Below are 25,564 nucleotides of genomic sequence, written 5' to 3'. Positions count from 1 at the left end.
AATGGTCTACCTCAGAGAATTGTGAAGGCTCAGTCCTTGAGTATATTCAAGAGAAAAATTGATAGTTTTCAAGACATCGAGGGATATGGGGTCATTGAGGCAAACGATAGGGTCTGATGTCATTGCAACATGAAAGCAATGAAAATAGGAGCAGGAGTAGGCCACTCGGCCTTTCAAGGCTGCTCTGCCATTTGATATGATAATGGCTGATCACCCAACTCAGTCCCCTGTTCCCACTTTCTCCCCATACCCTTTGATCCCTTTGGCATCAAGAACTATATAGAGTCATAGAGATGTACAGCATGAAAACAGACCCTTCGGTCCAACTCGTCCATGCCGACCAGATATCCCAACCCAATCTAGTCCCACCTGCCAGCACCCAGCCCATATCCCTCCAAACCCTTCCTATTCATATACCCATCCAAATGCCTCTTAAATGTTGCAATTGTACCAGCCTCCATCACATCCTCTGGCAGCTCATTCCATACGCGTACCACCCTCTGCATGAAAAAGTTGCCCCTTAGGTCTCTTTTATATCTTTCCCCACTCACCCTAGACCTATGTCCTCTAGTTCTGGACTCCCCGACCCCAGAGAAAAAACTTTGTCTATTTATCCTATAATATCTAATTCCTTCTTAAAAGCATTCATTGTTTTTGCCCTCAACTGCTTTTCTTGGCAAAGAATTCCACTCACTGGGTGGACAAATTTCTCCTCACCTCCATCCTAAATGACCTATTGCACACATTATACTATAACCCCTGATTTGGACTCCCTGATCATGGGAAAATCTTTCCTGTGTTTACTCTGGTTTGTCCATCTATCAGATGTCCCTCATAGGGGACAACAATGGAGGAGGCTGCAGGGGCCAAACGGCCTGCAGCTGTTTCTATTTCCTATAGCCTATGGTATATAACATGTATGTATTAAAAATCTGTCTCCTCAATAAATGGAGACTTTTTTTTAAACTTTCTCAATTTATCTGAGCTGTGTTTTATTGCAGTTTCAGAGAGTACTCTATTAATAATATATATTAAGTGAAGTTAAACCTCTGCCAAGGATGATTCCATTGGAATGCACAGTCCAAAAGTTACTCAAAATAAAATCATCAGGAAAAGAGGGAGCCTAATACCACTTACAATTCTCCTATTGCAACACCATCATTGTGTTTTATTGTGTTATCAGTTAATGTTCATTTTCACACACTGAAGCATCCTAGTCCCAGAAACTAAATGAAGCAAAGGAATTGTACCAGTCGCAGCCCTGTCTGTTTGCAGGCTTCCATCGCTAACATAATGCAGTCTTGGAACTCTATCAATAAGTGCAAACATCAATCATGACCAGTGTGTACAAATAACGATAAACCACTTCATACTGTTTCTTTTATTTAAAAGAAATCTCATTGTAGCAACTTTATAGATTGCAGAAAAACAGTAAATACAAGACCAGTAGATGGTGTGAATTTAAGAATATTCTCAGCAAATCCACACCCAATCTCCAAAATTCTGAATGCAACAAAGAATTGAGACTTGGATCAGGTCCAGTTTGAGTTCTTGACATACGCTCAAGGCTAATATCTTTTAAACAATGTTTTTTTAATAGACCTTGTACAATAGTAAGGCTACAGAGCAGCACACTGTGTGCTGTATAGGTTCCAATCTCTGAACATAGCATTAGTATATGAAGGCTGAGTTAAATCACAGTTAGATCACAGCTCAAGCCAGAGTCTCACATATCTACTCATTAAAACCTACCTCAACAGTGCTCATGGATATGACTTATTGTTGGATTCCTTACCTACTCCCCATCTGTGAACTTAAACAATCTCAGAATTTTATCAACTTCCCAGCTACCTTGCCCCCATCCCCAACCTCCTATTTATCTCCGAGACCCCTTCTGCCCTTGCCCACCCCCCCCCACCAAACATTCCTAACACATGCCCGAAACGTCAACTCTCCTGCTCCTCAGATGCTGCCTGACCTGCTGTGCTTTTCCAGCGCCACACTTTTCGACTCAGAATTTTGCAGCCAATTAATCCATTTTGAAGATTAGTCACTTGTTCTAATGAAGGAAACACAGCAACTAATTTACCCACAGCAAAACCCCAAACCAGCACTGAGATCATCTGTTTCACTGTGGATGAGTTAAGAATGGCCAGGGAGAATATCCCTTCCCTTCTACAGAATAGGAAGCAAATGGTGTTGGGGGAGGGTGTTTTTGTAATGGATGACCAGTGGTATACCACAGGGATTAGTGCTGTTTGTTCTTTACATTTACAACTTGGATGTGAATGTAGAAGGAACATTCACAGATGACACAAAAATTGGTGCTGACAGTGAGGAGAATGGTTTCAGGATACACTCTGATATTGATCAGCTGGTGAACTGGGCAGAGCAATGGCAGATGGAATTTAATCGCGATAGGTGCAAGGTGATGCATTTTAGGAGGTCTAATAAGGGAAGGATTTGCACCATAAATGGTAGGTGCCTAGGGAGTACTGAGGAAGAAAGGGACATTGGTGTACAAGTCCACAGATCCCGGAAGGTTTCAGCACAGATAGACAGAGTGGGGAAGAAAGCACACGGGATGCTTGCCTTCATAGCCAGGGAATAGAAGATAGGAGCAAGGAAGCCTTATTACAACTTCATAAAACATTGGTTTGGCCAGAGATGGAATACTGTGTGAGGTTCTGGTTGCCACACCAACGATCGGTGAGGGCAATAGATCGGTGGGAGAGTACAGAAATGACAAAACACGTAGCACCGTGGGGTGCCCAGCTGTATAGGAGGGGAAGAAGAAGGGCAGGGGAATTTTAGCTAGGGAAGCAGACAAGCAGATCTGTAAGTGTCACCATAACTCCAGGATGGTTTGCTGCCTTCATGGGTCTAGAGTCCTCCAGAGGCCACAGTCCACACTGTCCCAACAATATACAGAGGAATGGGGGAGTGGTCTTGTGATTGGAACATAGGGTGCTAGATAGAAAATTGGTAAGCAAGACCTCAAAAACAATCTCCAGATTACTGCCAGTGCCACGAGTGAGGGAGTACAGAAATTGGAGATAAGGAACATAGTGATAAATACAATCGAGAGCAAAGGTTGATACAGAAGGCTCATAAGGAGGCAAATAACAGAAGCAAAGAGGGATTATGATAAAATACTGGCAGCTAACAAAAAGAGAAATCCCAAAAGACTTCTACAAGCAGGTCAACAATGAAAGGAATAAGACCAATTAGGGACCAAAAAGGGGATTTACATTTGGAGGTGTTAAATTAATACTTTGCATCTGCCTTTATCTTGGAGGCAGATGCTGCCCTGGTTATTGAATGACAGAGGAGGAATCTCAGTTACAAGAAGGGTTGAAACCTGATGTTGCACACTTTAGTCTCATTCACAAAGGAGCTGCCCATACCCAAAAATACCAGCTGAGATTGAAATAATGTCTATTAAGTACAAATAGTGTAATGGTTTGCATTTTAATATTATTTCAATTTAATATTCATTCTTTTACTATCTCACCCACCATTTCCCTGGTTTCAGCTGAATTTGTTCATTTTTATTTATCATGGGATTTTAATTTGATTCTTTGAAATATATATAAATTCTTTGATCTAACTCAGACTTTAAATATAGTTCTTTGGGCTAACGGGGTCTTTATGGGGATGGGGAGAAAGCAGGAACACGGGACTGAATCAGATGGTCAGCCATGATAATACTGAATGGCGGAGGGCACATGATGGGCTGAATGGCCTACTCCTGTTCCATAGTTTCTATGTTTCAAATCAGCATGTGGACTGTGAACTTGTGCCTTGAATAAAACACCATTATTTCCATATTTATGAAACTTCTAAGAGAAGAAAAATGGGGAGTCTCCACAATAAACTTGCACAGTGGCCCAAATCAGCCCAAGTGACCTCCCCAATTCCCCAATGTGGGCAGAGAGATTGTCACTTAATCTTTACCCTTACTTGAAAGAGGTGAGAACAAAGTCAGTATGGAGTGTGACTGCCACCTGGTGTTCATCATACAAACTATACCCACAACTAGAAAAGAATGGTTAAATGACAGGCTGGCTGAATTGTTCTTGCACACAGCTGGTGAGGACAGAACAAGTAAATGGCCTCTTGCTGTGCTCCAACCAATCCAAAGATACAACATTAAGTATTTTTTTCAATTCCAAGTAAGTAATTAGTTTAATTAGAAGCATCTTGACCTATATTTTGATTATAAACAGGCTAATGAAATATACGGCAGATGGAATACAATGTGGTAAAATGTGAGGTTATGCACTTTGGTAGGAGGAATAGAGGCATATACTATTTTCAAAATGGGGAAAGACTTTGGAAATCAAGTTCAAGGGACTTGGGAGTCCTAGTTCATGATTCACCTCAAGTTAACAGGCAGATTCAGTTGACAGTTAGGAAGGCAAATGTAAAGTTTACATTCATTTCAAGCAGGCTGGAATAGAAGAGCAGAGATGTACAGCTGAGGCTATATAAGGCTCTGGACAAATGGGCATTTGGAATATTATGAGTAGTTCTGGGCCCCATATCTAAGGAAGGATGTGCTGGCATTGGAGGATGTTTACAAGAATGATCCTGAGGATGAAGGGCTTGTCATACAAGGAGTAGGTAAGGACACTGGGTTTGTATTCAATGGAGTTTAGAAGGATGAAACTTACAAAATACTGAAGGCCTGGATAGAATGGACATGATGAAGACATTTCCATTAGTAGGAGAGACTAGGACTTGAGGGCACAGCCTCAGAGTGAAGGGATGACCCTTTAGAACTGAGATGAGGAGGAATTTCTTCAGCAGAGAGTAGTAAATCATTGCCCCAGAGGGATGTGGAGGTCAAGTTGTTGAGTGTATTTAAGACAGAGATATCTAGGCTCTTGATTAGCAAGGAGATTAAGGGTTACGGGGAGAAGGCAGGAGAATGGTTAAGAAACATATCAGCTATAATTGAATGACAGAGCAGACTAAATGGACCAATTGGCCTATTCTGCTCCTATATCTTATGGTCTTTTGATCTATTTTTCCTTTCTACATCCTAGTCTCCCTGATATAGGAAGGATGTTGTGAAACTTGAAAGAGTTCAGAAAGCATTTACAAGGATGTTGCGAGTGTTGGAGGATTTGAGCTATAGGGAGAGGCTGAATAGGCTGGGGCTGTTTTCCCTGGAGCATCAAAGGCTGAGGGGTAACCTTATCATGAGAGGCGTGGGTAGGGTAAATAGACAAGGTCTTTTCCCCAAGGTGGGGGAGTCCAGAACTAGACAGCATAGGGTTAGGGTGAGAAGGGTAAGATATAAAAGAGACCCAAGGGGCAATGTTTTCACACAGAGGGTGGTACGTGTATGGAATGAGCTGCCAGAGGAAGTGGTGGAGGCTGGTACAATTGCAACATTTAAGAGGCATCTAGATGGGTATATGAATAGAAAGGGTTTGGAGGGATATGGGCCAAGTGCTGGAAAATCGGACTACATTATGTTGGGATATCTGGTTGGCATGGACAAGTTGGACTAAAGCGTCTGTTTCTGTGCTGTACATTTCTAAAAAATTGGCCATGCTAAATTGCCCGTAGTGTTAGGGGTAGGGGAATGGGTCTGGGTCGGTTGCGCTTCGGCGGGTCAGTGTGGACTTGTTGGGCTGAAGGGCCTGTTTCCACACTGTAAGTAATCTAATCTAATCTAATCTAAACTCTATTAAGCCTTGCAGCTTAAGATGCTTAACTGAATGGTTAAAATCCATTGTTCCAAGAGTGAGAGTACAATTTGCAAGTGTACTTTTATATTGAATCTTCCAAAACTGCGCAAGTCATAGAATTAGACATTACAGAAGAGGCCCTTCAACCCAACAAGTCTGTACCGAGCACAACAACTCTAAAATCTACACTGGTCCCAATTTCGAGCAAAAATTTCTGGAAAAGCTCAGCAGATCTGGCAGCATCTGTGAAGAGAAATCAGAGTTAATGTTTTGGGTCTGGTGACCCTGGCACTTTCTAGCACTTGGCCCATAGCCTTCCATGTTCATCCTGTCTTTAAAATGCAGGAGAAAGCAACATTGTGACAGGGAGGCTGCACAATCCGAGGTCCACATGGCCGTTTAATTAGAAAAGAACATGTGCATTTATATGGCATCTTTCATAACTTCAGGGCTTTCCAGCCAGATGTGTGCATTATCAGTGTTGCCACTGTTCTGATGGTTATGAACAAATACAGAGTCAATACCCTGACCGTGGCCAGTGGTCCCAATGGTTTATTTTACAAAGTAGGAGATGATCCTCTGGAAAGCCCGGTTATTAATGGCATTGCCCAGACAGTTGCAGAGATACAGTAGGAAGGGTCTAGGTCCAATCAACAGTCTTAGTTATTTCAATGGATCTCAAGGATCCCCAAGACACAATAACGATGACAGTGCCAGGGAATTCCTGACTGATTGCTGCTCAGTGAATCTCATCTGGCACCACATGAAGACTGGACCAACCACTGCCCCTTAGAGGTGACAACTGCCTGCCATCTGGCTTCAGAGAGTAAGGGCGAGACAACCCAAGGAAACTCAAGGAATCAAGCCCCAGGTAGAAATCAAAGTCCTGCAGGTGCTGAAAACCTGAAGCTGAAAGTTGCTGCAGAAACTCAGAAGCTTCTGTGGAGAGAGAAACAGAATTTAACATTTTGAATCCAATTCTCCTCTTAGACCGCAACGTCTGGAACTCTGTAACAAAATTCTTCAGAGTTTTTCATCTGAAGACGAAGAGTCACAGCGGAATTAAGAGTTAACTCTGTTTCTGTCTCCACAGACACTGCCACATCTGCTGAGTTTCTCCAACATTTCCTGTGTTTTACTCCCCTGGTTGAAAATCAATAACTTCAGGCGAGGAAGAGAACCTTGTTTGATCTTGGATGGAGTGGCAAAGCGGTCACACACAAAAATACATCTCAATGCACAAGGAGCCCTGGCATTAAAGTCTCGGAGATCTGATTCCTGGAATACTACAAGTTATCAAGTGGTTCAGTTACCAGCTAGGAGTCCTGGCTTTATGAGGTTCGAATACCACCACAGAGTCATCAAAATGTACAGCACGGAATCAGACCCTGCGATCCAACTTAACCATGCCGACCAGATATCCTAACCTAAAAAGTCCTATTTGCCAGCACTTGGCCCATATCCTTCTAAACCCTTCCTATTCATAAATTTTGATTCAGTTAATGAACTTGAATCTAAGCTAGCTTCGGCGATAGTGACCATGAATCCATCATCAATGGCCATAAGGATCCTGTGGATTCATTAATGTCCTTTAGAGAAGGAAATTGGCCAGTCGTACCCAGTCTGGCCTACATGTGACTCCAGGCCGACCATAACTGACTCTCAAATGTCCTCTGGTAGGCTATACAGTTCAAGGGCATCAGGCAACAACACCAATACGACACCCACACCTCACGAGAGAATAAATAAATAAATAAAATCTGCAAGGCCCCAGTTCAGAGGAACAGCCCAGTTGCCGCCACTAGAGCTTACCGTTGTCAGGGTGACCGCTGTCTCGGGCGATGAAAACATGATCCAGGACGAAGGTCACAAGCTCTGTCTGCAGGGACTCCTCTGGGATATAGGCAAATGGCTCAACCATTTCAGAACCAATGGGTGGTTCCTCGTGACTGAAAACCAGCAGGAGATCACACAGAATGATGAAGGCCTGGAGAGGGGCATAAACATCTCTCAGCCATTGGAGAAAACGAAAACACAGTACTCAGGAGTTGATAGAAGGGGAAGCATCAATTGTTAGCTAGGCATTAAGAACCCATGGAACACAGACTATTGGCAATGGAAGAGAGTTTCCAGCATCACCTGAGGATTGAATCTTTAATTTAAACATTAATCCCCAAGTCATCACTTCAAATAAAGCCCAGCAAAAACACTGCATCCATTTCAAAATTATGCCTCATTTTCCATTTATTTTCTTTGAGGGGAAGGGGGTTGGGTGGTGAAGGTAAAAGGGCCAATGATAAAACTTCCAGGAATCTCTCCAACTAGAGTTGGCAAATCCTGCAGAAATGCTGCTCATCTCCCACTCCGATCCGCAGTTGGATTCTGGAAGTTGGCTGATTCCAATTGGCCTTCAGGGTAGTGGAGCCAATAACGGATCAGCATCAGGGCAATCTGCAACTCTCTCAGTTCACTTCCTCAGCTCCATGAGGGAACTGAAGGACATCCCTATCCCTGCTGGTGTTCACCTTGTTTTTGCTGGAACAGATCACTGGACTGGTAATGCAGAGCCTTATTCTCTGGAGATGCAGGTTCAAGTCTCACCTCAGGTGCTGGTGGGATTTGACTTTGGTTAGGTTTAGAGTGTTGCTGAACAAAGAGACCCCTTGGAGTGCAGGTTCATAGCTCCTTGGAAGTGGAGTTGCAGATAGATAGGATAGTGCAGAAGGTATTTGGGAGACTTTCCTTTTTTGGTCAGTGCATTGACTGTAGGAGTTGGGAGATCATGTTGTGGCTGTACAGGACATTAGTTAGGCCACTTTTGGAACACTGTGTGCAATTCTGGTCTCCCTGCTGTAGGAAGTATGTTGTGAAACTTGAAAGAGTTCAAAAAAGATTTACAAGGGTGTTGCCAGGGTTGGAGAGTTTGAGCTGTAGGAAGAGGCTGAATAGGCTGGGGCTGTTTTCCCTGGGGCATCGGAGGCTGAGGAGTGACCTTATAGAGGTTGATAAAATCATGAGGGGCATGGATAGATAAATAGACAAGATTTTTTCCCTGGGCTAGGGAAGTCCAGAACTAGAGGACACACGTTTAAGGTGGGAGGGGAAGGATTTAAAAGGGACCTAGAGGCAACTTTTTCGTGCATAGGGTGGTGCGTGTATGGAATGAGCTGCTACAGGAAGTGTTGGAGGCTGGTACAATTACAACATTTAAAAAACATCTGGATGATTATATGAATAGGAAGGGTTTAGAGGGATATGGACCGAGTGCTGGCAAATGGGACTAGATTAATTTAGGATATCTGTTCAGCATGGATGAGGTGGACTGAAGGGTTTGCTTCTGTGCTGTACATCTCTATGACTCTATAATTAATATAAACAAAACATCTGGAACTGAAAGCTAGTCCCAGTCATGGAGATGCTGGATCTGTTTTCAATTGGTGGTAAATCCTGTCTGATTTGCTCATGTCCTTTAGGGAAGGAAATCTGTCATCGTCACCTGGTCTGGCCTAGAGTGACTTCAGAACGTGGTTAACTCTTAACTCCTTCAGAAATGGCCAAGCAAGTCACTCGATTCAAGGGCACATAAGGACGGGCAACAAATGTTATGCCACATTCCATGAGAGAATAAATGGAAGAAAGTACCAATGTCCTCACCACAGCGGCCATAGCTGGAGAGGTGCCACTCCATATCAAGTATGGCTGACCATACTGCCTACTCTTACTGCCTGCTGAATTGGATGAATCTACAAGTTGGTTATCAATTAATGACATGAACATGGCTTCCTTGACTCAACAGGTCCTTGAGTGGGATTTGAACCCACTGAGGGGCACAGATGCTTCCCACTGCCCCATATGATACTCCCCGCCAATAATATTACAGAACAATTAACCCAAAGGCCCTCATCAATGCTCTGGCACAGGAGTTCAAATCGCATCATAGTATCTAGTGGAAATTAAGGTCAATAAGAAATAAATTAGAATGATGGGGCTCTTGTGATGCAGTGATAACATCCCTACCTCCAGGCCAGGAGGCATAGGTTCTAGTCCCAACGTCTCCAGAGTTGTGTCATAACATGTGTGCACAGCTGGGGTGAAAATATATTGCCACAAACCAAGGCCATGAAACTATTTTAACATTATTAAAAACCCATCTGCTTTATAAATAGCCTCTAACAGCTGGACACCAGCCAGCTTTCAAAAGTGTGTTGCTGGAAAAGCACAGCAGGTCAGGCAGCATCCGGGGAGCAGGAGAGTCGACATTTCGGGCCGGAGTCCTTCATCAGGAATGAGGCTGGGAGCCACGGGGGCGGAGAGATAAATGGGAGCGGGGTGGGGCTCCTATTTACCTGTCCGCCCCTGTGGCTTCCAGCTTCATGCCTGATGAAGGGCCCGGCCTGAAATATCGACTCTCCTGCTCCGCGGATGCTGCCTGACCTGCTGTGCTTTTCCAGCAACACACTCTCGACTCTGATCTACAGCATCTGCAGTCCTCACTTTCACCAGCCAGCTTTACCTAGTCTGAAAACAACAAGTGCTGGAGATCACAGCAGGTCAGCATCTATGGAGAGAGAGCAAGCTAATGTTTCAAATCTAGACTTCATCAGAGCTAAAGTGACCTATGGAGGGGGCAACATTAATGCTATAGTTGGGGAGGGGTGGGAAGCGTGGGGGTAGTGGGTGGAGAAAGGAAATTGATAGTTCATGGGAATGGGATTGTGAGAATGGTAGAACAATGGTGTGTCTAATTGCCAGACTTAAAAGGACAGTAACCAGAATGGGGGGAGGGGAACACATGCTAATAAGACTGTAAGACAGAGGAGCAGAAAGAAAGGGAAGAAATGGTTCTCACTGAGGAGGTGTTGAACTCAATATTAACTCCAGAAGGTTGTAAAGTGCCTAATGTGAAGAAGAGATGTTGTTCCTCCAGTTTGTACTGTGATCCACTGGAACACTGCAACATGCCAAGGACAGACATTGGGCATGTGAGCAGGACTCTGTGTTAAAATGACTGGCCATGGCAAGGTCAGGGTCCTGCTTTACTTAGTCTGACTGACACTGTGACTCCAGAACCACAGCAATGGGACTGAGTTTAGATTAGATTACTTACAGTGTGGAAACAGGCCCTTCGGCCCAACAAGTCCACACCGACCCGCCGAAGCGCAACCCACCCAGACCCATTCCCCTACATTTACCCCTTCACCTAACACTAGGGGCAATTTAGCATGGCCAATTCACCTAAGCTGCACATTTTTGGACTGTGGGAGGAAACCGGAGCACCCGGAGGAAACCCACACAGACACGGGGAGAATGTGCAAATTCCACACAGTCAGTCGCCTGAGGTGGGAATTGAACTGGGTCTCTGGCGCTGTGAGGCAGCAGTGCTAACCACTGTGCCACCGTGCCACCGACTTGTAACTGTTCTCAGAAACAACCCAGCAAGGCAGCAGTGAATTAAACTGAATTGAATAGTGGAATTGGAAATCCACTATTAACAAAAAGTCAAAAGTCAACACCAAATGGACTGCAGATATCGCAGAAGGCAGCTCACCACCACTGTCTCAAGGGCAGTTATTGGTCAGCAATCTGAGAATAAATTACAAAATAACAGGTTGGTCTAATGGCAGCGCATGGCTTTATGGATAGGGCAGAGCACAAGAAACCACAAAAGACCAACCCCAGCCTCAGCGTGTAGCCCCACTACTCCTAGCATCTTCAACAGACTTGGAGGGATTGACAATCAAGTTGATGTAAACCACTCAATCCCAGCACGTCCAGGAGGCCAACAGGGCTAGTTGGGCTGAATGGCCTACTTTCCCATGTTGTGACCAGTCTGTGGCCGCTGGTCCAGTCTACATGGGTCCCGAGTCCTGCCCACTCGGCCTTTTTGAGATGACCTTGTCCACACTGACCTGCTCTTTGACGGTGCTGCTGGGATTATTTAGGAACTGTCTGCAAATGTGGCAGAATCCCCTCATCTGCTTCCTCAGCGACACTTTCACGCTCTGCACAGAAACAAAACAAGCTTTAGACCAGGAGAAAAAAAAAGGGGAACATCCTGTGCCTGCCTTGCATTGTTGCAATTTCCCAGTTAGCTTCTTGAAGGTCATGTCGCCTTCTTTCACCAATGGCAAAAAGGTGTGGAACAGTATCAACACAGCCCACCTGTGAAAGCTGGTAAGCAAGTCTTATGATCACACATTCATTCTATCACTAAGATTACTTACTATCTCCATAACATCACTCAACATTTGTTATTTTCCTTAGATCACACAGTGTCAAGGAGATATTCAAATATAGGTACAAAGTTCTGAGGAATTTTGGCAATGATAGATATGGAGCAACTGTCTCTACTGGCGGGAGGGATTTGGATATATACTTGAAAAACGTTTCAGGGGTGTGGTAAGGGCTGGGAAGCACAATTCATGGGAAATCTCTTTCAAAAGAATCAGAGCAACTAAGATGGGCCAAATGGCCGCCTTCTGTGCAAATGGAGAGCTGAGCAGTTCATGTTGTATCTTAATAGAGTGAGTATCCCTGTTATATAGTGAAGACATTATAAGCAGGCTACAAAATGGATATAGATAGATTAAATGAGTGCCAAAGATGTGGCAAATGCATTATACAGTGGGATTAAGTGAAATTGTCCATTTTGGTAGGATGATAGGGGAGCATATTATTAACATAAAATATATAGCTGCAGACACTGGAAATAAGAAACAAAAACAGCAATTGCTGGAGAAACCCAAGAGGTCTGGCAGCATCTATGGAGAGAAAGCAGAGTCCAACGTTTTGAGTCCAGTGACTTCTTCTGAACTAATGCTGCCAGACTTGCTGAGCTTCTCCAGCAATTTCTGCTTTCATTGCAGCATTAGTGAAGTTCTGAGATGCAGAGGTATCTGGTGTCCTCAGTCATTTTGCATGAATCACAAAAGGTTAGTCTGCAGGTACTGCAAGTAATTAGGAAAGCTAACAGCATGTTGTTATTTATTCTGAGAGTAATTGAATATACAAGTAGGGAGGTTCTCCTTCGGTTATAATGGTGAGACCACATTGGAGTACTATGTGGAGAATTGTTCACTTGGTTTAGGGAAGGATGTTCAGACAAGGCTTCCTAGACTAAAGGCCCTGGAATCGGAGATGGCTGACCTCCCATAAGGAAAAGCCGAGGCTTACATCTCCTGAAGTTTAGAAGAGTAAGAAAGGGCTGGATTGAAACTGGAGCATGTTTACCGAAGATCAGAGATCAGAACAGTGAAGATTTTACAGACACAGAACCGTTTGGTGAGGTCACGTGTAGTGCAACACGAACACAAAATCTCCAATCTTCAGGTACACCTCCTCCTAGGTGGCCTTTAACATGCACAACAACGCAGAGTCGCTGAGCAGAAACTGCAAGCTTGTGATTTCAAATAATTGGACTATGACCTGGTGTCATGTGAATTCGGACTTTGTAAGCTCCAGTCCAACATTGGCACCTCCACATCAGAAAATTTAATGGGTCGTCCATTTAAACGGTACAGGCATTTTCTTTCTTTCAGAAAGGCATGAGCGTTTGGAACTCCCTTTCTGAAAAGCTGACAGAGTTCCAGAATATTTTTTAAAGCAGGGATAGATACTTTCTTGTCGAGCAAGGAGGCGGAAGGTTATCAGAGGCAGGTGGGAAAACGGATTTGAGTTTGTAATCAGATCGACTATGATTTTACTGAATGGTGGAGCGTTTGTGAGGGGCTGAATGGTCTACTGTTGTTCCTTCTTCATATGTTTGTACAAAATAATGGGGGAAAACTCACATCCTGTACCTTGGAGGAATCACCTTCAGATACTTTCGAGAGCTGCCACATGATGTAATAATAGCTACAGAGGATTGCCTGAACGATGATCTGCAAGAACAGGAAAATACACTTGTAAACATCATTTTTTACATTATATTAAAGGTAAATGGGGCTTCATCAACACAGGTTTGTGATTCATTAAAGTCAGAGCGCATTTTTCTTTCCTTTATAGAATGTGGACATCCCTGTCAAGGCTGGCATTTATTCTCCATCCCTAATTGCCCTTAAGCTGAGCAGTTTGCTCAGACATTTGCTAAGTCTCCAGCCCTCCATGTGTTAGTTTTGCTTTCACTAACCCGTTTCAGTGTTGGGATCACAGGACCAGCTTGAGCTAGTGTGGTAGAAGGTAATCCATAGAATCCCTACAGTGTGGAAGCAAGCCATTCTGCCCATTGAGTCCACACCGAACCTTCAGAAAGCATCCCACCCACACCCAACCCCCTGTTATCCTGGCATTTGCCATGGCTAATCCACCTAACCTACACATCCCTGGACATTGTGGGCAATTTGGCATGACCAATCCATGTAGCTATGTACATCTTTGGACTGTGGGAGGAAACCCACTAGTCACACAGAGAGGAATGTACAAACTCCACAGACATTCACCAGAAGCTGGAATTGAATCCAGATCCCTGTGGGGCAGCAGTGCTAACCACTCAGACACCATGCTGCCTGGTCTACTCCCTGGTCTAACTAGAAGAAGATTTTGTTGTTAACAAGATATAGTTTACCACATGTTAGCAACTAGTCACATTAATATGAGACACACAGTTCCAGAGATTTAGAGGAGGACTTGCTGTCAGGTTTCACTCCTTCGAGAATCTAAGCTGTTCTGCCTATCATTTCGTAATACATCATCACAGTTGGTGGTTCATCAGGCACTCCTCAATATTAACTCTATCTGCCCCCTTTTTACAATACTTAAGAGTCTACTCACAGCTGGCAAAGTTTAAAAACAAAAGTAAAACAAAGAACTGTGGAAGCAGGAAATCTAAAATTCAGCAGATGTGGCAATATCTGTTGGGGGACTTCAGAGTTAATGTTTCGAGTGCGGCTGTGAAGTGTCACTCAACTTAACACATTATGTATTTCTCTCTTGGTTGCCAGAACTGCTGAGTTTCCCCGGCAATTTCTGTTTTTGTTTAAATATAAAATTTCCCCCATTGAAGACTAAGATGAGGAGGAATAATTCCCCCAAAAGAGTCTTGAGTCTCTGGAGCTCCCTTCCCAGAAGGTGGTGCAGGCTGGCTGATTGATTTTTAAGGCAGTGACAGATAGAAGCTTGACCAAGGCAGGGGTCAAAGGTGACGAGTCAGCAATGCTACAGTTGATTGGGAGAGACTGTTTGCAGGTAAAGTGACATCTGGCAAGTGGGAGGCTTTCAAAAGTGAGATAATGAGAGTTCAGGGACAACATGTGAAAGGCAAGACTGGCAGAAGTAGGGAATGCTGGATGACTAGAGATATTGAGGTTCTGGTCAAGAAAGAGAAGGAGACAGACATCAGGTGTACACAACTGGAAGCAAGTGATTACCCTTGAGGAGTATAGGGAGTATAGATGTACACTTAAGAGGGAAAACTCTGGTGCGGCCACATTTGTAGTATTGTGTACAGTTCTGGTCACCGCATTATTGGAAGGATGTGAAAGGTTTGAAAAGGGTTCGGAGGAGATTTACTAGGATATTACCTGGTATGGAGGGAAGGTCTTATGAGGAAAGGCTGAGGGACTTGAGGCTATTTTCATTAGGGAGAAGAAGATTGAGAGGCGACTTAATTGAGACATATAAGATAATCAGAGGGTTAGATAGGGTGGACAGGGAGAGCCTTTTTCCTTGGATGGTGATGGCTAGCATGACGGGACATAGCTTTAAATTGAGGGGTGATAGATATAGGACAGATGCCAGAGGTAGTTTCTTTACTCAGAGTTTAGTTCTGATAAAATGCAAGGTCCTGCATTTTGAAGACAAACCAGAGCCTCTCCTCTCAACCTTGTAGGGGCATGGAACGCACTGCCTGTAACAGTAGTAGATTCGCCAACTTTAAGGGCATTTAAATGGTCATTGGATAGGCATTTGGACGAGAATGGAATTGTGTCGGTGAGATGGGCTTCAGATTGGTTTCACAGGTCGGTGCAATATCGAGGGCTGAAGGGCCTGTACTGCGCTGTAATGTTCTATGTTCTATAAAATCAAGAAGGCAAAAAGGGGACATGAGATAGCTTTGGCAGATAAGGTTAAGGAGAATCCAAAGAGATTCTACAAGTAGATTAAGAGCAAAAACGTGACGAGGGAAAGAATAGGGCCCCTTAAAGATCAATGTGGCCATCCATGTGTGGAACCACAGGAAATGTGTGAGATCCTAAATGGATATTTCACATCAGTATTTCCTGTAGCGTAAGGCATGGAAGCTAGGGAACTCAGGGAAATAAATAGTGAGGTCCTGAATAGGGCCCACATTAGAGAAGAGGAGGTGTGAAAGGTCTTATAATGCATAAAGGTAGATAAATCCCTAGGACATGACTAAGTGTATCCCAGGACAATGTGGGAAGCTAGGGAAGAAATCATGGGGCCCCTAGCAGTGAAATTTGTGTCATTGGCAGCTGGAAAACTGGAGGGTGGCTAATGTTGTGCCTTTATTTAAAAATGTCTGCAAGGAAAAAAAACAGGGAGCTACAGACTGGTGAGTCTGAAATCAGTAGTGGATAAGTTGTTGGAGGTGATTCTGAGAGACAGGATCTACATGCATTCGAGAGTCATTGTGGTTTTGTGCGTGGGAAATTGTGTCTCACAAACTTGATTGAGTTTTTTGAAAAAGTGACCAAGAAGATAGCTGAAAGCAGAATGGTAGGCATTGTCTACATGGACTTTAGCAAGACCTTCGACAAGATTCTGCATGGTAGACTGGTTAATAAGGTCAGATCACATAAGATCCAGGAAGTGCTAGCCAATTGTATACAAATTTGGCTTGACAGCAGGAGACAGAGGGTGGTGGTAGTGGGTTGTTGTTCAGACTGGAGGCCTGTGCCCAGCAGTGTGCTGCAAGGATCCATGCTGGGTCCATTGCTTTTTGACATTTATATAAATGATTTGGATGAGAACATAAGAGGTATGGTTAGTAATTTTGCAGGTGACTCCAAAATTGGTGGCATAATAGACAGTGAAGAAAGTTGTCTAAGAGTACAATAGGATCTTGATCAACTGGACCAGTGGGCCGAGGAGTGGCTGATGGAGTTTAATTCTGATAAAATACAAGGTCCTGCATTTTGATACAAACCAGAGCCTCTCCTCTCAACCTTGTAGGCAAGTTGCCACAGTTTCCTATTTGGTAAAGGAGCAATTTTTCTCTCCCACCAGGAAGGCAAGGAATCCAGGTGGAGGCTGGATGAAGTCACAAAGGGGTGTTGAACTGACCACACAAAGGGTGTTAATTGATGACAAGTCAAGGAGATGGATCTTCTCACCCAGAAGGTAGTCAATGAGGTCATGTGAACCAGGTGAGCATCTCCAGGGGCATAAAAAGCATCTGATCATTCTGCCCGATCTGGGTAATGGAAGCAGACTAAGAATTGTTTTGAAATCCTGAAAGTTCTCTCAGAACTACGAGAATGAAGCTGGGATGGGAGATTGATCGAATAGCTCCCAGTGCAGGTATGATGGGCTGAATGGCCAACTTCTGCCCTGAATGGCTTTTTGTGGCCCTCTTGCTGGAGGTGGTGTGGAGATTTCATACTCATGTCTTGTGAATGTAGAATCAGAGATAAATGAACATGCAGCTACAGCAAGCGATTTGTAAATCAAATGATAGGTGGCTAAGAAATTGGAGTATTGAGGTAACCTACTGCATTTACATGGAGCCATAGTGAGACTGCACCTGGTCTACAGCTTTGGTTTCTTAACCTAAGGAAAGACTTAGAACGAATGCAACAAAGACTCCTAAACTGATGCCTGGAATAGAGGGGTTATCTTATAGAGAGAGATAGAGAGACTGCACCTATTCTGTAGAATGTAAAAGAATGAGATGCACCCTTATTCAAACCTATAAAATGATTAAGCAAGTTGGGGGCCAGTTAGGTCAGTTGGCTAGACAGTTGGTTTGTGGTCCAGAGTGACACCAACAGTGTGGGTTCAATTCCAACACCACCTGAGGTCACTATGAAGGACTCTCCTTCTCAACCTCACCCTTCACCTGAGATGTGGTGACCCTAGGTTAAACCACCCAGTCATGTCTCTAATAAGAGATCAGCTTTATGGCCTAGTAGGACTATGCCTATGTACCTTTACTCAGGGTAGATTTTCTTTTAATCGTTCATTCGCGGAATGTGGGTGTCACTGGCTAAGCCAGCTTTTATTGCCTGTCCCTGTTAAGAGTCAACCACATTTTTGTGGGTCCCAAGCCACCAGGTAAGAATGGCAGTTTCCTTCCCTAAAGAGCGTTAGTAAACCGGATGGGTTTTCCCCCAACAATTGACAATGGTTTCACGGTCACCATGGGACTGCTAATTCCAGATTTCTTTTAATTATTGAATTCAAATTCCACCATCCCGCCGTGGCAGAAATCAAACCCAGGTTCCCAGTACATTACCTGAGTCTCTGGATTAATAGTATAGCAGTCATACCACTAGGCCATCACTTCACCTATCTTGGGAGATCTGAGAGTAGATACTGGGAAAATGCACCCCCTAGTGGGGAGTCTAAATCTAGTAGTCAGGGTCTCTGAGGAGAAAGGGGCTGTGAATCTTTGGAATTCTCTACTCTGCAGGGATTTGGATGCTCCATTGTTGAGTGTATTCAAAACAAAGAATGATAGCATTTTAAGATACCAGCAGAATTAAGGAATATCGGAACAGGGTTGTGAGGTCAGTCTGTATAGATCAGCCATGACCCTCATAGAACAACAGAATCACAGAACTGGACTGCAGCAGTTCAAGAAGGCAGCTCAACACCACCTTCTCAAGCCCAGTAGAGATGGAGGCAATAAATGTTGGCCTAGTCCTATAAGAAAATAAAAAATGTTGTTATGGTGCAGAAGAGGTCATTTGGCCCAACGTGCCTGCACCAGCTCTATGAATGAGCATCTTCACCTACTGCTCATCTTCTGCCTCTTCCCCCTACTCTTGCACAAAATTTCTATCCAAATAATTATGCAATGCCCTCCTGAATACCACCACTTGAATGGTGAGGCAGACTGGAAAGGCCAAATGGCCTACTACAATTTCTGATGTTCTTATGATCTTTGAGTTACTGATAGGAGCACACAGACAGAGTTTGTGTTGCCCTGTGGTACATGTCAAATGTACCAACAACATCAGGACCTTCCCCATTACCTAAGGGCTGGCTTCAAATGTGTCCCCATTTGTTCAATATTGTCCTTAAAGCCTTTCACAATCTCTTCCTCAACACCAACATCTCCCAGTGGATTCATTCCTCTCACTCAAGAGCAATGCAGAGTTAACCTGCCCTATTCTAGAGAGTTTCACTGACTCTTTCTATTACAGGGAGCACACTGTACAATATCAATCAAAGAGCATCATATAAATCACATTACAACTCATGTTGACTATCAGTTTGAGGGTGAAATTGCTTCACATCTGTTGGAGACTGAAACAATTACAACATTTAAAACAAATCTGGATGGGTATATGAGTAGGAAGAGTTTAGAGCGACAGGGGCCAAGTGCTGGCATTTGGGACTAGATTAATTTAGGATATCTGGTCGGCATGGACAAGTTGGACCGAAGGGACTGTTTCCGTGCTGTACGTCTCTATGACTCGATGACTCTAAGTTGAAACACAGGATTGGCATATAAAGTCAGTGAATTAACAAGTAAGATAGATGTATATGTTCTATGAGGGATGGTCGTAGTACCAGTCCATGTCTCACCTGTTCAGGCACGTTTCCATTCTCCAAGGCTCTCTTCAGCAGTTTGCAGGTGTTGTTTAACAGATTCCATCGAGTTATATCATGAGCGCTGAAATAGTGCAGAAAATGGAATTTGCCACCTTATTAGAAAGCTGACCTCTCACGTTCCCTTTCATACCAGGCTTACACTTATTGCAGCAAAACCAGCACCAATAGCACTGTGGGACAGGAGCACACAAACTCAAATCCTTTCCAATCAGTTTTCCAAAGGGAATTGGATCAATGCTTGGAGGAGAAAGCAAAATGACAGAACGGAGGAGAATATGTGGGGGGGGAGGGTTTAACACGCTTCAAAAACAGAACACCGATGGGTGTCTGTTTGTGCTTTATCTTCATTCATTCACAGATGTGGGGATCACTGACAAGACAAATATTTATTATGCTTCAGACAAATGTTTGGGTTTTGGGGTTTTTGCTGAGGGAAGTTAAACATCAACTACATTGCAATCTGGATTGACAAAAAGCATTGTCCATAAAAGAATGGCAGATTTCCTTCCCGAAAGAACATGAGTAAACCAGACTGCATAGTTTTTCAACAAATTGAATTTAATCTCAAATTCAAGGATCATTAAGTCCTGGCCTCTGAATTACTACCCAGTAAAATTACCACAATGTTAGTTTAACCGCTATACTAGTTCAGGATTTTATGAATGAGAACAAGCTAAAAATCAGATCTCACATATGAGAAAAAAATGGCCACTCACAAGGAAGAAGTGACTCACAATATCCTGAAGAGAAAAGATCTTCAAGAATGAAAATCAGAATAAAGTAAATAAACACCCACCAAGAGCAGAGGGAAAGCAGATATCACAATGCATGGCAACAGAGTGCACATGGCTCAGTCATTTTAAGCTGAGATAGAACTGGCTTCCCATCCAGTGAAGAGATAAATGTAACGTACATAATGTGCATGTAATGCATGAATTGGGAATAGGAGCAGGAGAAGACCTGTGGGCCTCTTGAGACCATTCCGCCATTCAATAAGATCATGCCTGATCTGATTACTCCTCATTCCCGCCTCTCCAGTCTTTAATTGAATTTCTCTATTGCAGAGTGAAACATAGCCACACACATCTTTTCAAACAGCTTCCAGTTACATGAGCCATCAATTACCACTGCTAAATGTCTCACTTACTTATGGAAGGTCGTGATTCTTTTCAATGCACACCACATCTGGTAAGACTCTGTGTCACCAAACTGGCCTCCCTGTTGTACAACAGATCATAATGTGAATAACTAAAAGGTTACAGCATCAGAGTCAGCACCGAAGGGTCAGTATTACCAACTCACTCGAAGAAAAGGAGGGCATTCTTTTGTGGCATTATCCTATTATTCCTCATTCAACCAAATGCCAGCTAAAGTGCAGATTCATAGGTCAGTGACTGTCTACAGGATGTCACTGCTGCAGAATTACTGCCAGGTTTCTTGACACAAACACAGTCATTGCCTTTCTAAAAACACTTCATTGCATTGTGCCTTGAGACATTGTGACAGTGTGGTCCTAAATGCCTACCATGGCCTCCTGCAACCAGTGGGCACCATATGGGATAGTGTATGTGGTGAACACTGTAAGTAGTCTCATTTAATTTGCTATGATTCCTTTGTTTCTCATGGTCTAGTTCTTCAACACTGTTACGACCTCCTGCTCAATTTAAACCAGCAACACAGAAAAGGTTTATCCCATCCAATAATCTGTGAAAATTCGAGAGGCCAAGAACTATTTAAAGTAAAAATTAGCAACTTTATTTCTTAAAGTATAACAGAGAATAATTAACTAATAACTATTTACAACTCCTTCCTCTAACTTACATTTTATCTTCCCTTCTATAATATTAGTCTGACAAAACTTAAGATTTACCAAAAATCCAAATTTTCAAAACTAGCCAGATGTCGAATTTTCTCTAGTACCTTCCTCAGTCTTCTTTTCTTCTCCTTAGGGATTTCCATTTCACAGGTTACTGATCGATAAAGGTACCTTTAAGAGAGCTATTCTCTGGGCAGTCTGCAGATGCTGGTGCCTTGGTTGTTCTCTTCCCAACTCTTTAATTTCCCCAGTCTTATACCCCCAAAGCATTGGATTGTGTCATTGGTTTTTAAGATTGTCAATATACTAAATTCAAACTTGATTGGAGTTTGGTATTTTCGGGGGTTTAATTTAAACCAATTGGCATAATTCAAATTTGTTTTGTCATCTCCAGGCAACCAGCTAATCGAGTTGTTCAACCAAATGTTACATTATATCTTATTCGAAACACTTGGTGCTGTGTCAGGTATTTCTGCTAGCTTTTAACTCTCTTAAAGACACAGTACTGAAACTTTATTGCTGGAACAGCACAGCAGGTCAGGCAGCATCCAGGGAACAGGAGATTCGACGTTTCGGGCACAGGCCCTTCTTCAGGAATGAGCAGAGAGTGTTCAGCAGGAGAAGATAAAAGGTAGGGAGGAGGGACTTGGAGGAGGGGCGTTGGAAATGTGATAGGTGGAAAGAGGTCAAGGTGAGGGTGATAGGTCGGAGTAGGATGGAGGCGGAGAGGTCAAGAAGAAGACTGCAGGTCAGGAAGGCGGTGCCGGGCTGGAGGGATCCGGCTGAGACAAGGTGGGGGGAGGGGGGATGAAGAAACTGGTGAAGTCCAAGTTCATCCCCTGCGGTTGGAGGGTTCCCAGTCGGAAGATAAGACGCTCCTCCTCCGACCGTCGGGTTGTTGTGGTTTGGCGGTGGATGAGTCCAATGACCTACATATACTCGGTGGAGTGGGAGGGGGAGTTGAAATGCTGTGCTACAGGTTGGTTGGGTTGGTTCGTCCGGGTGGCCCAGAGGTGCTCTCTGAATCGCTCCGCAAGTAGGCGGCCTGTCTCCCCAATATAGAGGAGGCCACACCGGCTGCAGCGGATGCAGTAGATGATGTGGGTGGAGGTGCAGGTGAATCTGTGGCGGATATGGAAGTTTCCTTTGGGGCCTTGGAGAGAAGTGAGGGGGAGGTGTGGGCGCAAGTGTTGCACCTCCTGCGGTTGCAAGGGAAGGTGACGGGAGTGGAGGTTGGGTCGGTGGGGGGTGTGGATCTGACAAGGGAGTCGCGGAGGGAGTGGTCTCTACGGAAAGCTGATAGGGGAGGGGAGGGAAATATATCCTTGGTGCTGGGGTCTGTTTGGAGGTGGCGGAAGTGACGGCGGATGATGCGCTGTACATGGAGATTGGTGGGGTGGTAGGTGAGGACCAGTGGGGTTCTGTCCAGGTGGCGGTTGGAGGGGCGGGGCTCAAGGGCGGAGGAGCGGGAAGTGGAGGAGATGCGGTGGAGGGCACCGTCGACCACGTCGGGGGGGAAATTGCGGTCCTTGAAGAAGGAGGCCATCTGTGTTGTACGTATTTTGAACTGGTCCTCCTGGGAGCAGATGCGGCGGAGACGAAGGAATTGGGAGAATGGGATGGCGTTTTTACAGGGGGCAGGATGGGAGGAGGTGTAGTCCAGGTAGCTGTGGGAGTCGGTTGGTTTGTAGTAGATGTCCGTGTTGATTCGGTCGCCTGAGATAGAAACAGAAAGGTCTAGGAAGGGGAGGGAGGAGTCCGAGACTGTCCAGGTGAATTTGAGGTCGGGGTGGAAGGTGTTAGTGTAGTGGATGAACTGTTCAACCTCCTCGTGGGAGCACGAGGTAGCGCCGATACAGTCATCAATGTAGCGAAGGAAAAGATGGGGGGTGGGGCCAGTGTAGTTGCGGAAGATGGATTGTTCCACATACCCTACGAAGAGGCAGGCATAGCTGGGGCCCATGCGGGTGCCCATGGCTACTCCTTTTGTTTGGAGAAAGTGGGAGGATTGGAAAGAAAAGTTGTTCAGTCTCTGCTCATTCCTGAAGAAGGGCCTGTGCCCGAAACGTCGAATCTCCTGTTCCCTGGATGCTGCCTGACCTGCTGTGCTGTTCCAGCAATAAAGTTTCAGCTTTGATCTCCAGCATCTGCAGACCTCACTTTCTCCTTAAAGACACAGTACCCCTTACACCTTCATAACAACATGCAGCAAAGGAGGACAGCTGGACTGTCACTTTCCAGGGGGACTATGTTTCTACTGAGGAGTCTTGTGTTCCTGTAATGCCAATCAGCATCTCAGGCTCAAACAACTTAAACTATGAAGTTTATTCCAAAATGTGGTAAATGGCTGTTAGATATTCTCTGGATAGTTTATCTTCAATGATATTATCATAACATGAAGAGCACTGTCTTATAAAGTTTCTCAGGTTATATGTTCCAAGTTAACTTCACTTCCATTTTGTAATGATGTGGAGGAGCCAGTGTTGGACTGGGGTGAACAAAGTTTAAAAAATCATATCACCAGGTTATAATCCAACAGGTTTATTTGGAAGTTCCAAATGAACTTGAAGTATAACGTGGCATTGTATGATTTTTTATTTTGTCGGGCTATGATGATAGACTGAGAGTAGCATGGATCTTACAGCTGCTCCTGAGGCTTAGTTATCCGTTACATAATAAGAAACATTTGGAGGGATAGGGACCAACCACAGGTGGGACTAGTTTAGTTTGGGATTCCGGTTGGCAATGGACTAGTTGGACCAATGGGTTTGTTTCTGTGCTGTATGACTCTAAAACTCTATGGAGAAAGTGACTCTATGACTAACTATAAAGTCCTCCAGGTTTTGGGAGAATCTCTATTCCCAGCTGTAACTTGGATTCCCAAGTATTTCTCAGAGATAAAGGGATGGGAGATCATTTCTGGTTTGGGTTTTGGTTGACTCTGAAGCAACTCATTGACTCTTTATGAGCTCTTTTGTTTATTTTTATCATACATTTGTCGAATGTGGATATCACAGGCCAGGCCAGCATTAGTGCCCATTGCTCACTGCCCTTGAGCTGGTGGTGGGCTGCCTTCTTGAACTGACACAGTCCTTGGGAACGAAGTGCTGTTTGGAAGAGAGGTCTAGGAATTTAACCCAAGTACCCCGAAGGCATGGAGGTATATTTTGAAGTCAGGGTGGTGAGTGACTTAGAGAGGAACTTGCAGGTGGTGGTGTGCTATGTATCTACTGCCCATGTCTTTCCAGTTTGCAGAGATTATGGATTTGAAAGGTGCTAACAATGGAGTCTTGGAGAGTTACATATGGTACACTCTGCTGCTACTATCTGCTAGGGGTGGAGGTAATGAATATTTACAGTAGTGAATGAGGTGACAATCAAACAGCTGCTTTGCCTTGGATGGTATTGAGTTTCTTGAATGTCACTGGAACTGCATCCATCCAGGCAAGCAAAGAATGTGCCATCATGTTCCAGATTTGTGGGCATACAGATGGTGGACATGCTTTGGCAATCAAGAGGCGAGTTACTCTCCGTCTCTGAACTGCTCCTGCAGACACTGTATTTATATGGCTCGTCCAGTTCAGTTTCTGGTCAATGGCAACCCCAGGATGTTGGTGATAAAGAACTCAGCAATAGTGATATTATAGAGTCATAGAGATGGAAACAGACCCTTCGGTCCTAGATTATCTCTTGCTAGAGATAGTTATTGCCTGGCACTTGCGTGATGTGAGTGTCACTCTCCAGCTATCAGCCCAAGCCTGAATATTATCCAGATCTTGCTGCATTTGGACCTGGACTGTTAGAGTACATGAGGTGTCATGAATGATGCTGAGTATTGTGCAATTATCGGTGACCATCTGTCTCTGACCTTATGATGAAGGTTATTGATGAAACAGTTGAAGATGGTTGGGCCTGGGACACTACTCTGAGGAACTCCTGCTGGAGCTGAGATGACTGACCTCCAACAACCACAATCATTCTCTTCAAAACTCCAGGTATGACTCCAGCCAGTGGACACACTGCTCCCCTCCAGCCCCGATTCCTATTGACGCCAGTTTTGTTAGAGCTCCTCTCTTTGAAAGATTGTCCTAATCTGAAGCTGTTCTGAATGAACCTGTTCAGAGATATTATGACACATCTCTGGAGCAAGACAGACTTGAACCCAGACCCTCTGGCTCAAAGGCAGGGACACTACCGCTGCATCACAAGAACCCTAACTTGCTAGGGCTCCCTGATGCCACATCCAGCCAAATGTGGCCTTCATGGCAAGAGCAGTGACCCTTGGTTTCTGCTCCTCTTGTCTGTGTTT

General features: G+C 44.2%; 1 protein-coding gene across 3 annotated transcripts in view; it reads right to left on the bottom strand.

The window, feature by feature from the left end:
• Window positions 1–25,564, bottom strand: part of LOC122550904 (cohesin subunit SA-2) — a 150,224-nt gene that overhangs the window by 30,941 nt on the left and 93,719 nt on the right. For 2 of the 3 annotated variants that reach the window (XM_043692329.2, XM_043692330.2), the window contains exons 21-25: window positions 20,587–20,657; window positions 19,413–19,500; window positions 13,493–13,582; window positions 11,612–11,704; window positions 7,515–7,689 (exon numbers count right to left, since the gene is read on the bottom strand). In XM_043692329.2, the coding sequence (XP_043548264.2) occupies window positions 7,515–7,689; window positions 11,612–11,704; window positions 13,493–13,582; window positions 19,413–19,500; window positions 20,587–20,657 (517 nt within the window). The remainder of the gene's footprint in view (window positions 1–7,514; window positions 7,690–11,611; window positions 11,705–13,492; window positions 13,583–19,412; window positions 19,501–20,586; window positions 20,658–25,564) is intronic. The other variant, XM_043692332.2, reaches the window with a different exon arrangement.

This window comes from Chiloscyllium plagiosum, unplaced genomic scaffold, assembly GCF_037043375.1.
Source record: "Chiloscyllium plagiosum isolate Xiang-an unplaced genomic scaffold, Cpla_swu_hap1 HiC_scaffold_6, whole genome shotgun sequence".
NCBI classification, from domain to species: domain Eukaryota; kingdom Metazoa; phylum Chordata; class Chondrichthyes; order Orectolobiformes; family Hemiscylliidae; genus Chiloscyllium; species Chiloscyllium plagiosum.
The sequence above is the reverse complement of the archived record's forward strand: the minus strand, read 5'-3'. Positions and strand labels throughout refer to the sequence as shown.